Genomic DNA, 14,400 nt, shown 5'->3' on the forward strand with positions numbered 1-14,400 from the left:
ACAAACACACACACACACAAAACACACACACACAAAACACACACACACACACAAAACACACACACACACAGATTAGTGTTTGTTAGTGTTTGTATAAACCTCACCCTGTAGCATCCCAGGGTGTTGGAGCGCTTCAGGGTAGAGCACAAGGGAAAAGCAGAAAGGTTTTGTCCATTTTCTCTTTAATCTCTTAGTGTTGGATCCTTTAGAGAGAGTGCGAACCCTGCCATTACAATAGTTGCCCTGACAAGGATAGCTTGCCTGAGGGGGAGCGTATCAAATATGCAAATACATTTTCTCACCACACAGAGGGAAGAGAAAAAGTGAGGCTGCTCCAAACGTTTGGCTGACGTAGTCTCATCATCATGGTGACTGTCAGGCTATGACTAGGCAATATCAAACTATCTGGAATTCTCTGAAAAACAGTCATCGTCACAACGCTATGGTAACAGGAACTAGGAACCTTTCGACACCGTTGGAGTGTTACGCAATCGCCCTTATGCACATTCCATGATTGAACTTCTAAACACACTTCCTGTCGGTGTGGTAATTTCCGGTCAGTCTAGTTGTTATCGAGGATATAACGTTACTACCACTATGTCGCAGTTTTTTACTAGGTGTCTTCAGGACTTGCCTCAAATTAATATGAATGATGTACATCGAATTGTTAAATCAGCCTCCGAGACTCCAGCTAGCAAGAATGAAAAGGGGTTTAAGATGTATATATGAAGCTACATAGACAACTATGAAGTCAGTGACAGATATAACGTTAGCTAGCTCCAATCATTAGCTAGCTAATTTAACTATTAACTGCAGCTAGCTAGTTACTTCGTAAAATGATGTAACGTTGACAGAATCTACCTGAGAATGTGTTTATTTTCGTTAGCTTGTTTAAGTTATGCTTGCTAGCTATATTTGCTAGCTAAAAATAATTGTTATTCATGCCTTCTACACAGTATCTAACAAAGATACATTGACAGGGGAGATCACCGGGAGGGCTGCCTGTCACAGGTCCATGAGGAAGAGTGAAAAGCCGCACAGCATGAGAGTAGGGAAAGGTTATAGATAGCTACTAGGGACCTTGTTAAACATCTCCTGTGAGACACTGTCATCATGGTCAAAATGTGTTGGAGACAGTGTCAACGTTTAATCTTATCAGTAGATAGATATTAATGATGGGTCCCAATCCCAATTTAGAATTGCCCACTTTACCAAATAACCTGTTAAGATCTGTTGATGCAGTGTTTGGTAATTGTGTTACTGAGACACAATCTATTCCTGTATAGTTAAATGAGCCCCTAGTTAATATGACTAGACACTACTATTTTTATTTATGGGCCGCATCATTCTTGTTTCTCACTTCAGTCACTTCACTTATCTTCACAGATGGTGTTAAAGCACTCCGTACCAGTGATAGTGGTCCAAAGCCACTGCTCCTGTATTGCAGGAAGTGCTCTGTGCAATCATCTGGTGGCCCTTCTTTACCAGACAGCGCACTACTCTCAACTAAACATTCCTGCTGCACCACCAGTTCACAGCTGCACAGACACAGAACAGCGTTGGCACAAGCAAAGAACACTTGTGAGTCTATCAATATCCATAAAAAAATGCACCTGAAAAGTATTCAGCCTATGTAACAGTAAATCCTTGTTAATTAGGGTGTGAAACCAGGTCCGGTTGATGGGATAGAGTTCCGTAAACCTACTAACTCGTGTGCTGATGGAATAAGGTAAGTTGGAGGTTCCTAGAATGGAAACATTTTAGAAAACATTTTCTTGTGATTGTATCCACATGATAATGACAAATGTTTGGGACAAAGACTGGGGGTAAATATATAATCTATAAATCTGTATATTTTAATTCATTTAATTTGAACTTTCGGGCTTGTGCTGTTTCTGGAAAAGTTACATGAGTCTTTGTCATAGTAATCTCTCCAACCTGATGTTAAGGTTTTAAAATGTTTTGCAGAAGTTCTCTCTACAAAGCACTCAATGGATACATGCCTGACATGAACCTTTTTTCTCCACTTACTGCCCCTCTTGTGACAACAATGGAAATGTCAGCTGACGTGCCCCTGGTTGAGTCCGCCTTTGGGCCAGTGCAAGCCGGCAGTGTTCTGTCCTATCAGCTTCCACGGCCAAAGACCCGTGAAATTGTGAAGATTGCCAATGCCACTTCTCCACCAATACTTCCATTAGATGGCTACAGGCTTCAGGCTTCCCAGTGTGCTTACGTCCTTAGCCATCAGGAGCAGCTCCACTTCAAGGCATTAGAGACAACCTACGAGATGTCACACAAAGTCCAGGTTGCTACAGACCATGGAGATGAAGAGGGGGCTAGCCATGGAGCCAGTGGCTGTACAGGAGTACTGCACACTGAAGAATGTTAACTTCTTTCCGTGTGGCTTCGTAGTGCACCCAGATGCTCCGTGGTTAGGATCCTCTCCAGATAGAATCATATTTGATCCCAGTGTGAGACCACACTTTGGACTTTTAGAGGTCAAGTGCCCAAATATACCAAGTGATGTTGACTGCCCTTACCTGAAGATACAGAATGGAGAGCTGAAGTTGGAGAGATCGCATGCTTACTACTGGCAGGTGCAAGGTCAAATCCTTCTTACAGGTTGTAGATGGTGTGACTTTGTCATCTGTGCACAGGAGGACATCCTAGTTGAAAGGATATATAAAGATCTACAGGTTTCAAAAACTATAAGAGTTTTATTTTTACCACTTTTATTTTTACCACTACTTGCAGAAGTGTCTATCTCGCACCTGAATGGATCCCCTGCACGGGTGCCAAGTTTAGTGGTTTTATGAAAAATAAGTATTGATGTTCTTGTGAAGAAATCTACAGTAGAATAGATTTGTTAAAAAAAAAAATATTTCAGCAAATGTTCAACAGTTCAGTTAATCAATTACACATCTCTAACATTGTATTCAATCTTGCATTCTGGCTATTCTGTGTTTACTTGATTTCTTTCCCCCACCCCTAAACTCATTGCCTAATTAAAGCCAATACAAGCTCCACACAAACTGATATTCACTACAACACAAATGATTGATACATGTCGTAGATAAACAAATTATTATTTTGCTGCTAGCAAATAAACACATGTACATTTACACAGGCTTGGCCCATGCCCTGGACCGGATCAGAGACGGCACAGTCCATGGGCAGCGCACCTTGTTCTTCATCCCCCTCAGTCGGAGCAGGAGGTTTCAGTCTTCTTTCCCAAACACCAGGTCTCTTTTGAATTTGCCAGTTCCACGCGAAGACAGTAGGAACAACACCTCTTTTTAGCTATTGTCGCCCCCCAATTTTTCCCTCAACAAATCACTTTCGACGAAATGTGTACTACACACCTTTGTGTGTTTGGTGACAGCAAAGTTGTCACGACGTACTGCCACCAACCACCTTTTTCTGAGCTCTACATCGACCGGGAAACGATGGAAGCTCACAATACCATTACATTTGGAAGAAATTGAACACTGAGTCACTGAACAATGTTCATTAGCACCTCCTTCGCGGGGCTGTAATTTAAACGTAGTCATTGCGAACTATTTCAGTCAGAAAGGCATCGACGACAGCTAGTAAGCTAATGATAAAAACAATAGCAGAACTCGCTCCGGAAGTCATCAACCCGATCGGAAGTAAATTAGAACGTTGGCAGCGGTATAATGCATAGAGCCTATTGGAGGATGATTCAATGTTTTTCAAAGTGTTTGATTTCAGGAGAATCTCTGAATTCTTAGAATGTCTATTCATTCAAAAAAGCTACAACTTCTAGATAAGTGAAAAGTTATTTTGGACAAAGAGGAAACAAATCACTGACCAAGGTTGCTTCGAATTGAGCACTAGTACACCGTAACTAAAGTGACATTAAAACGTACCTCTTTATATCACAGGAGGTTGTTGGCACCTTAATTGGGGAGAATGTGATTGTGGTAATGACTGGAGCGGAATAGGTGGAATGGTATCAAATACATCAAACACGTGGTTTCCAGGTGTATGATGTCCTTCCATTTGCTCCGGTCCGGCCATTATTATGACCCTCAGTAGCCTCCTGTGCCTCGGGTACATACCTAACATATTTTGTATCCACGTATCACCTGGCTTCTCATAAGTGTCAGGCAGCTGTAATGTGGCATCATTTTCTGGCTATACCTTCCCCACACTTACTAGCATGCTACACAGTTTCCCTCTGCAGGTGTTCTCTGTTGACTCGCTGGAAGGCAGATGGGACCACCTTATCAGATATGACACCTTGCCCTAGAACTCCCAAGTTTTATATGTCAAGCCAGGTTTTCTGACCCAGTTTGTCTGGCAGCTTATCAGGAACATATACAGTTGCTGTACCTATATGATTGGTTGGGTCAATATTTCAAACAAAGGTGTTTGAGGAAATATTGGCATGCCCCTACAACTTTTAAACTTTGCTTGAATCAAGGGGTTGTTTGTTTGCTTTTGTCATTACTTGATTGTTAGTGTTTGCTTAGTGCGGTATTGTGTATGATCTTACTGGAAGCCATGTGTATTCACAAGGGTAGTTGTGGTAAATGTGGTCAATGACAAGTCCAGACCGTAGGCGTTGATGATGATTGACATGCGTCATGTGACGTCAGAGGGGTTTGACCAGGCAGCTAGCGTTGGGTGACAGAACCTAGTTTCTTGTTCCCCTTTTGTTTTGGGAGAACTGTGTTGGAGCCTCCAAAGGGGGAGTGTGGTGTTGGCACTCAGGTGATTATTTAGATACATCCTGAGGCAGAGGGGGTCAGCGTAACACCTCTCACAACAGAAACACTACCAGACTGGTTCTTCAGGGAGGCACAGGGACCAGCCAGATAATATAAGGTTTGGGAGAGAGGGAATGCTGAAGAGAGAGACAGAGAGTGAGACAGACAGACAGAACTAGTGGAGGACAGACAAAATATGGTGAGAGAGAAAAGTGTGAGGCAGTGAAACAAAGCGGGAGAGTGAAAGAGAGATCGACTGAATGAGTGGGGCTTCAGAGCGAGATTAGTGTGTGCGTGGGTATGTGTGTCTAAGAGAGAGAGAGAGAAGGAGAGACCATTCCCCAGAGGTTTGGTCTAGCTCCCAGTAATAGAAGTTTATTTGCACAGCAGGACCAGTAACAACCTGCTTTGTCAGAGTAACTTACTGTTCTGTAGTCTCAACAGCAGGTCACCGAAGACAGAAGGAAAAACACTAAGGTTGATTTGGGACCTAGCGTGCCAGAAGGGAGTGTGAGGGGCTTGTTTATGACATATCTTGTGTTGAAGAGAGGGTGTGTGAGAAACACTGCAGGTGTTAGAGAGAGAGTGTGTGTGTGTGTGTGTGTGTGTGTGTGTAAGAGAGTTCAAGGATGACCAGGAGGTCAGTTAATGGTGAGGGGACTGGGGTGAACAACACCCCCCAAAATGGGGGACACCCAGGGGATACCCCTGTCCCAAAAGAGGACCCTGACGCCCTGCACGGAAAGGTAGAGCTTAAGAAGAAGGTGACCCTACTTCGGGGAATCTCCATCATCATAGGGACCATCATCGGCGCGGGAATCTTCATCTCTCCCAAGGGAATCTTGAAGAACTCTGGGAGTGTTGGAATGTCTCTGGTGGTGTGGATCGCCTGTGGAGTACTGTCTCTGTTTGGTGAGTCACACGTGTTTATCGCCACGACGACACCCCACCTCCTCAGGGAGAGAGGCAGGGAGGAAGGAGACAGACCTGAGTAAAGGTATGCAGAGGGGTTTTATGATGCCAGTGACCTGAAGGTACGGGGAAGGAGCTTTTGTGTTTTTATTGCAGTTCAGTCTATTGGGTTACGACTCCCTTGCTTCCCCTTCCTTGAAGACACTAGAGCTGATGCCTCCTTAAACAAAGTGCTAAACTTGTAAAGCAGCTTTTCTTGAGACAATGAATGTGATTTAAAGCTTAGGGGGATGGATGAACTTTGCTAACTGTCTGCTGCTATGGGAAAGCTTCCGCTTCTACCCTAGTATTATTTAATCGTGAAACTGTAATTACAACAGCGTTATTGTAGCTACTGCCTTCTAACTAACCATCAAACTGCTGAAACCTCAATTACCCTTTACGTTAACCTATCTTGCATTTTCTCTCTCTCTTTCTCTCTCTCGCTCTGACGCACGCACGCACGCACGCACGCACGCACGCACGCACGCACGCACGCACGCACGCACGCACGCACGCACAGACAGACAGACAGACAGACAGACGTGAACTCGCACGCACACACACACACACACACACACACAGAGCTGTAGGATCTTAAAGGGATACTACTTACCCAGAGTCAGATGAACTCGTGGATACCATTTTTATTTCTCTGCAAGTAGTAGGAACGAAGTTAGCGGTAGTTTGTGAGTCAATGCTAACTAACTTCCTTCATATTGCACGCAGACACGTTAAAATTACAAAATCCTAGTGTCCCTGTAATTTGACCTATACTGTCACAGCAAAATAATCCTGCAGCAACAGAATTTGAACGTTTATGTTTCTTGAGCAGTGGTTAGGCTATTAACTGGCCAAAAGTAGGCTACATGAAAAGTGCAATACGGTTAATATAACCATATGTTAGTGTTGGTATTCAGTCAATTTATGTAAATCACGAAGCTCATCTGCATCTCCTGGAAAATTCTCAGCAAAAAGAGGGATGAAATTGAGGTCCTACACCTGTACAATGCATACAATGAAAAATACAAGGAATCACATTTTCCTCTTACAGTAGCCACTTACCTGTTTGTTATTGTAGATGGGTAGCCAGTTTCCTGTCCTAAACCTTTCCCTCTCTCCTATCCCAGGGGCCCTGTCCTATGCAGAGCTGGGAACCAGCATCAAGAAATCTGGAGGACATTATACCTATATTCTGGAGGCCTTTGGACCACAAATGGCCTTCATACGTCTCTGGGCTGACATCATCGCCATCAGGTATGTGTGTGTGAAAGTATTTATTGTGTGTGTATCTTGTGTGTGTGTGTGTGTGTGTGTGTGTGTGTGTGTGTGTGTGTGTGTGTGTGTGTGTGTGTGTGTGTGTGTGTGTGTGTGTGTGTGTGTGTGTGACAGAGACAGAGGCAGGAAGTGGGGTAGGCACTTGCAATACAGTGTGTGCATATCACTCTATACTGTCTGTTTGTGAGAAGGGGAGGGGCGTTCTAGCGTTGATCTCAGTGTTGTACAGGTAGTAAAGCCTCTCTGATCCCATCCTAGTCTGTTGATACCTGTGGTAGCAGAGCAGTGTAAACAAACCTGCTATATTATACTGTACTGCAGAGTATCATCGGGCTAGGGGGGACGTATGGTTTTGGGTATATGGGAAATGAACAGTGATCGGGGATGAGCCCACCGACTGGGAAACAGTTATTCGATTCTTATTAGAGCCAAGATCAATAGAAAACACTGGAATTGATTCACTTCCACATGTGGAAGAAATGTGCGTTTGCTATTTTAGATACTTAGTGTGTACGTCTACCTGCTGTGTAGTGTAATAATGTCTCAGTGTTCTGAGAATTAAGTTTAACGGTTATTAGCTTCTACATGTCTGACCAGATTTGTTCCAGATATTTTGAATACATAACATTTGCCATTTCATTCTGGACCACAGAGTACCTTTAGTTATGTGTTTGTACCCAATGTACTTTAAGTACTTTATCTCTATTGTATCCATTTCATATCAATAATAATCATATCTTTTTTAATGTTTTTATCTCAACTGAATCTAACAGACATCTTTGAGTTAGTAACCACTGAATATCAGTAATAATAGTTAATTGACTGTTAAAAAACAAGTGTGAGGTTGTTTAAGACAGGTCAGTTGGAGGTAAAATGCTCCCAACACTCTGAACAGTGCATGCGGCCCCAGATCTCACAGCTTTGTGCGTCAGCATTTCCGGTCGACGTGTTGGCTGCATGTGTATTTTTGGGTCAGTGTTTTGGGGTCTGTGTGTGATGGTGTTGTTTGTTCTAGACCTGCAGGGTTGGCAGTGATATCCCTGGCCTTCGGACAATATATCCTGGAGCCTATATTCATGCCGTGTGGAGTGCCAGAGATTGCTATCAAACTGGCCACCTCTATAGGAATAAGTATGTCTAAGATTTATGCTACAGTATTATATTGAATTGAACAAACGTTTGGAATATAGGATTTTAGTGCTTATCAGTGAGATGGTTCAGCTGAATGTAAGATACCGGTCAGTTTCACATAAAGTATATGTGTGTGTGTGTGTGTGTGTGTGTGTGTGTGTGTGTGTGTGTGTGTGTGTGTGTGTGTGTGTGTGTGTGTGTGTGTGTGTGTGTGTGTGTGTGTGTGTGTGTGTGTGTGTGTGTGTGTGTGTACTACTCCACAGCGTCAGTGATGTATCTCAACAGTATGAGTACGAGCTGGACAAACAGGATTCAGATCTTCCTCACCTTCTGCAAGCTTCTGGCTATAGCCATCATCATCGTACCTGGCCTCTATATGCTCTTCAAAGGTTAGCCTTCCTCATCATCATCCTCATCATTCTCATCTTCATCATCATCCTTCTCATTCTCAACCTCCTCATCCTCACATTAATCATCATCATCACATTCATCCTCATCATCATTATCATCCTCATCATCGTCATCATCCTCATTTTCACATTAATCATCACCATCATCATCCTCATCATCCTCATCACATTCATCCTCATTATCATTATAACATTCATCCTTATCATCATCCTCATTATCACATTAATCATCATCATCATGACATTCATCCTCATCATCATTATCATCGTCATCATCCTCATTATCACATTAATCATCATCATCATCCTCATCATCACCATCACCATCATCATATATTTTACACTGGATTAAAACAACACAAATGGCATGCTTATGCTCACATCACATTGAATCTGACACTCTTTCTCTCATCAAAAACCTTGAAACCCCGTTTGTGGTACATAGGGTTATATTTGTTTGTTTGTTACAGGGACATTCCACAGATACCAGGTGTACTTTAACTAGACGATTAAACTCAACTCCACAGTGTGTAATGGCTATAGAGTACCTGGTCGACACATTACAGGCTAACTACAGAGTGGCTGCAGGCCTATACATAGCTAACAGACTTTATGTTCTGCCATACCAATGTTCATTGAACATCAGCGCATTTCTGCTTTTAGAGGGTTATTATCTGCCCCTTTGGAAGTGTGTTCCATTGGACAGAAATACACTACATAAGTGTGTATTGTATTGGAATGCTCTTGGGGGTGCATTCTTACACATACCCATGCTGATATACTTAGAAAAATGCACCTAGTCAAACAATCAACTAGAATCGGTATTCTTTGGTGTTTGTGTAATTCCTGCTTTGTGTGTGTGTGTGTGTCTCACTCTGTGTGTGTGCATACAGGGGAGACTAAGAACTTTGAGAATGCGTTTGAGGTCAGTAATATCAAGCTCACAGGTCTTCCTCTGGCCTTCTACTCTGGGATGTACGCCTATTCTGGGTGGTAGGTGTGGACTTCTTATAGCATAACTAGCTCTTATATCTAATTCTAGGTGACACTTTGCATAACGCCAACAGGTGTAATGCATTATTGACTTGTCATGAGCTCTTGTTATCTGTATCCTAATGTCATATTGTTGTAAATCTCAAACTTTTATCCAACAGGTTTTACCTTAACTTTGTGACGGAGGAAGTGGAGAATCCAGAAAAGTGAGTTTCTCATTTCATATCTCATTTACACCGGCTTGCCTGACCGTAAGGTGAGATCAAGTTATATTTTGATTGGGTTGTCGGTCTCAAATTTGTGCATATCCTCAGGACTGTGCCATTGGCCATCTGTATCTCCATGGCGATAGTCACTTCCGGCTACGTGCTGACCAATGTGGCGTACTACACTGTGATGTCAGCAGAGGAGCTGTTGGCCTCGCAATCCGTCGCCGTGGTAAGGCATCTAACAAACTCTCTGTCTATCGGCCGATTTCATTGACACTGATCTTACTACCCCCCCCCCCCCCCCCGGAGTCCTATAGATTTCTGTGCGTGATGTATTGATACACTTGAGGTGTAATGACTGCAGTCTTACACCTCGGTCATCTGGGCCTAATTCCATCTAGCTCTGAGGAGTGACTGATCAGCGGTGTTGCTTTCCTGCACTCTAAACTGCTCTTAACCTTTCATCATTAGTGGGATGCCAAGCCCAACACCTCTGCTTCCCAGTATGGACTAATGTGATTCCACACAGTCCATCCCTCTCAATAATAATTACATTAGGTCCAGTGTAAATTGCATAGTCTTAGACAGAGCCTAAAATTAGTCTGCCACGCTGTTCTCCGGCCAGTTTGGTGTAGGGGGAGATTCATTCACTAAAAGGGATCTGATCTGATCAGGCCTTTTTAAAGGAGTTTGTTTCATTACAGTTTAAAAGGTCGGTGATGCTGCTCTTAAGAAAAGACTGAATGCATTTAGCTACCAATGTTCTTAAACTAGATGTTCAGTGAATTGAGAATCTTTCTCTGTATCTCTTTGTCCCTATTTGGTTCATACTATTTCTCTCTCTCTCTGTCTCTCTCTCTGTCTGTTTTGTGTGCAGACATTTGCAGAGAAGACGATGGGGAACCTTTCGGTGGCAGTGCCGATATTTGTAGCCTTGTCGTGCTTCGGTACGATGAACGGCTGCTTATTCGCTTTCTCAAGGTGGGCTGCGTCAACACAGGTGTCAAACCACAGCCTCGGCTAACTTTTCCTGCCAAGGAGAATGACAAAATGCCTTGCCTCCCTGACACAACTGTGCGTGAGGAATCTCACCACTTTTTTTTTCATTCAACTGCCAAACTGTGTTATGCAGAAGTTTGGATGTGGAGGTCGAACATAGAATACGCAGTATGGTGGTATAGTGAAAACAAAATAGCTGACATTGCTTTACTTAGACACTGCCGACTTTTAATAGAGGAATAACAAAAGAGTGAGTTCTTGGGCGCCGTACTACTATGGCTGACCCTGTAAAACAACAGATTTCACTGCACCTATCCAGTGTATGTGACAATAATACAGTATATTATATATATTTTATTTTGTTGTTGCTTTTTTTTGGCTCTGATGATGGTGAAGTGTTGTTTTTAGTAGTATTTCACATTTTCTCATGTAACCCTGAAGATTGTGTTGGTCATTCTAGAATGTTTTATGTGGCATCACGAGAAGGCCATCTCCCTGAGGTTCTGTCCATGATCCACGTCCGCAGACACACACCTTTGGCAGCCGTCATCATTCTGGTCAGATAAGCATAAAAAAAATACACATGTCATTGTTTACTGTCTTTATGAAGATCAGGGGCCGGATTCACAAACCTAAAGAAGCAATTTTTTCCTTAACTATAGACGTAAGAAGAAAGTTAAGCAAAGTTGCTATTCCTCAAAAAGGTTATTGGAAATGTTATTGCGCTGTTTCTTATGTTAAGCAAAAAGTTAAGAAGAAATTTTATTTTTTTAAATAAAGTTCTTGGAAGCTAAACCCTTGTCTTAAACTCAGGGCAGTGAGAGAAAAAGCTCATGAAAGCAATTGACCATGTTAAATTCACACAAACTTCATCTGAATGTTTCTCTATTGATTATTTTAAACAGGTTTTAGAACCGTAATCTCAGTAAGAAATATGCTAAATTGATTGCCATAGCTAGATAGCTAAATTGGTTGCCTAGCAACACACATCTTAAGAAGATTCATGAGAAGATATTTGAGAAGTTCATAAGAAAATCATTCAATCTTAAGATATTGTTGAGGAATTGCACTTACGAATGAACTTCTTATTTTTTTTCTTAAGAAGCGTCTTAAGTTTTTGCAAATCTGTGAATCTGGGCCCTGTTCTTTAGGGTTCACAATTAATACTTTGCATTCCTTCCTGTACTCATCGGTTGCATGTTTAACTGTTAACTTGCTTTGTGGTTACCTTTTAGCATCTCTACGTAATCCTCATTGGATCTGTGTGTGTTCTCTCTCTCTATGTGTGTGTGTGTGTGTGTGTGTGTGTGTGTGTGTGTGTGTGTGTGTGTGTGTGTGTGTGTGTGTGTGTGTGTGTGTGTGTGTGTGTGTGTGTGTGTGTGTGTGTGTGTGTGTGTGTGTGTGTGTGTGTGTGTGTGTGTTCTTTCTCTGTGTGTGTCTCCAGTATCCTATGACGGTGTTCCAGCTGTTTGTGGGAGATATCTACAGCCTGTTGAACTTCATGAGCTTCCTCCGCTGGCTCTTCATTGGTGTGGCTGTGCTGGGCCTCATCTACATGAGATACACACGCCCTGACATGCCACGTCCTTTCAAGGTCAGTCCAACACACGTGAAAACACACACAGACAGGCATGTAGTCACAGACACACATTCACATATACACGTCGAAGTCGATGATGACATCTCTCCTTCGGTGCCACTTCATGCGGCTGTGGAGGCCGATGCAGGAGCCGCGGATATGCAAGCGTCTTGCACACATGGACACACAAATAGAGCATGAGTCTGTCTGATGGCTGTCTTAGTCAACTAATGAACGCTTTACGGAATTGATCCTTGAGTCCTCTGTACTTCTTTGTCTTTCTCCCCAGGTTCCTCTTTTCATTCCGGCCATTTTCTCCTTCACCTGTTTCTTCATGGTGTTCCTCTCTCTCTACTCCGACCCCGTCAACACAGGGATAGGATTCGCCATCTCACTAACAGGAATCCCAGCCTACTATATTTTCATTGTGTTTGACCGCAGACCCAAGTGGCTACAGAAGGGTTTAGGTAACACGCTACCTACACGTAGGAGCCATTACATGGACTTTACATCACAGTGAAAATCATACATACTACTGACATACAGACTGCAAAGGATTGATCAGTGCTTCAGTGGACCATGAAACTATACATGCATTGCTTACCATAACATATAAACAATTTCCAAAACATTTTCAGCATGGCATCCTATTGTAATTGCTGCATTAATACCAATAATGTGTCCATTTTGACACTTTGCAAATAATCTTGTCCTAACCACAATGGCATCATAATTGTTTTTCTGTGTATTTTATTCTGTCGTCAGATTCCTTTAACAGATCTGTCCAGATCCTCCTGGAGGTGATCCCAGCAGAACACTGACACCAGACCAGATCCCCACACCAGATCCGTGTTTATGATCATCCACACCACAGGAGAATGAGATCGGGTTTATGGTTTCCAGGTGTTTGAAGCCATTCCATTTGCTCTGTTCAGGCCATATTCTTTTGAGCTGTCCTCTCCTCAGCAGCCTCATGTGCTCCACACCCAAGGACATCACACCGATGGCCTCTTCTATTGTATCATTTCACATTATACATTATTATGACTCTCCCATCCTGCTGACCTTATCTAGGCAGGCTTAGCCCTGCTCTGCTCTCACATTTCACATTACCAATTCAAACGGCCTGAATACTCTCTCTTCTCTCCTCACCCAAGTATTTTAAATGGAGTGGCCAGGCAGGCAGGGAGGTGAGGCTGTGTGCTTTGTGTGTGTCCCTGTGTGGGATTTGTAGGTAATCCATCTCTGTAACCACTACCCTACGGCTCCAGTGTGCAGTGGGAGCCCAGCCTCTTAGAAATGCAACAGCTTTTACTGTTGATAAGATGCCAGGGAGTCCTTGTAAGCTTGGAGTATAACTATCTTTGGCTACAATTGCAGTTATATTTGTGTCATTGTTACAGCTAGCATTAGCCATAATTACAGCTAGTGTTAGTTACATTCAGACCTAGCTTCAGTCATTGTTACACCTAGCATTAGCCACTGCTAGCATTAGCATTACACTGGATACTCAGTTTTCGCCAGATCATTCAGGATGTACACAGTATGTACCGTAGGCAACCCATAGTTATTTCTAAATTTTAGGAAATTAACACAGATCAGTGAGTGTTAATTGATGTATGTTCTATAGTCTGAGTAAAACATGCACTCCCTTCACATATGTAAGCATCATTAGAGCAGTAAAGTGTGATTCATACTCAATCTACAGATGCCTGTGAAACATGATGTCCTTACACAAATGACAACGAACATAAACGGGATACAGTTTTATATTTAACCATTTTTTGAACACACGTATGTTTAGAAATGATGTCCTGCATAACCTGAGAAAAACTCATCTAATTTAATGGGAAAATAAAAACAGATTTTTTTCAATCTGAGAGAAACTCTACTTTTGTATTCTGCAGACAATGAATTACACAATTTGCACAAGGGATAAAGATTTTATTTTCTCTTGGTGGAGATGGAAACCTTTAGAGACGTTGGTTGCGTGTAAAACAGTTTCCACACCATGTGCAGAATCTGTGTGTGTGTGTGTTTGCATGTGCTCTGGCATAATTTAAGCCACAAACGCACTGGGCAGAATAGCTCTATTACCACAGATGATTCACACCAGG

The 14,400-nt window shown here is 42.5% G+C and overlaps 1 protein-coding gene across 3 annotated transcripts in view; it reads left to right on the forward strand.

Annotated features, from left to right (window-relative positions):
• Positions 1–14,158, forward strand: part of LOC139574311 (cystine/glutamate transporter-like) — a 59,060-nt gene extending 44,902 nt beyond the window's left edge. For 2 of the 3 annotated variants that reach the window (XM_071398778.1, XM_071398779.1), the window contains 14 exons: positions 1,387–1,581; positions 1,659–1,729; positions 2,064–5,645; positions 6,815–6,941; positions 7,978–8,093; positions 8,357–8,482; positions 9,397–9,496; positions 9,658–9,702; positions 9,811–9,934; positions 10,583–10,686; positions 11,165–11,261; positions 12,149–12,298; positions 12,573–12,750; positions 13,049–14,158. In XM_071398778.1, the coding sequence (XP_071254879.1) occupies positions 5,363–5,645; positions 6,815–6,941; positions 7,978–8,093; positions 8,357–8,482; positions 9,397–9,496; positions 9,658–9,702; positions 9,811–9,934; positions 10,583–10,686; positions 11,165–11,261; positions 12,149–12,298; positions 12,573–12,750; positions 13,049–13,104 (1,506 nt within the window). In that variant the 5' untranslated portion in view covers positions 1,387–1,581; positions 1,659–1,729; positions 2,064–5,362 and the 3' untranslated portion in view covers positions 13,105–14,158. Of the gene's footprint in view, positions 1–1,386; positions 1,582–1,658; positions 1,730–1,968; positions 5,646–6,814; positions 6,942–7,977; positions 8,094–8,356; positions 8,483–9,396; positions 9,497–9,657; positions 9,703–9,810; positions 9,935–10,582; positions 10,687–11,164; positions 11,262–12,148; positions 12,299–12,572; positions 12,751–13,048 lie in introns of all 3 variants that reach the window. The other variant, XM_071398781.1, reaches the window with a different exon arrangement.
• The last annotated feature ends 242 nt before the right edge of the window (positions 14,159–14,400 follow it).

Source organism: Salvelinus alpinus, chromosome 4 (assembly GCF_045679555.1).
Source record: "Salvelinus alpinus chromosome 4, SLU_Salpinus.1, whole genome shotgun sequence".
In the NCBI taxonomy this organism is placed as follows: domain Eukaryota; kingdom Metazoa; phylum Chordata; class Actinopteri; order Salmoniformes; family Salmonidae; genus Salvelinus; species Salvelinus alpinus.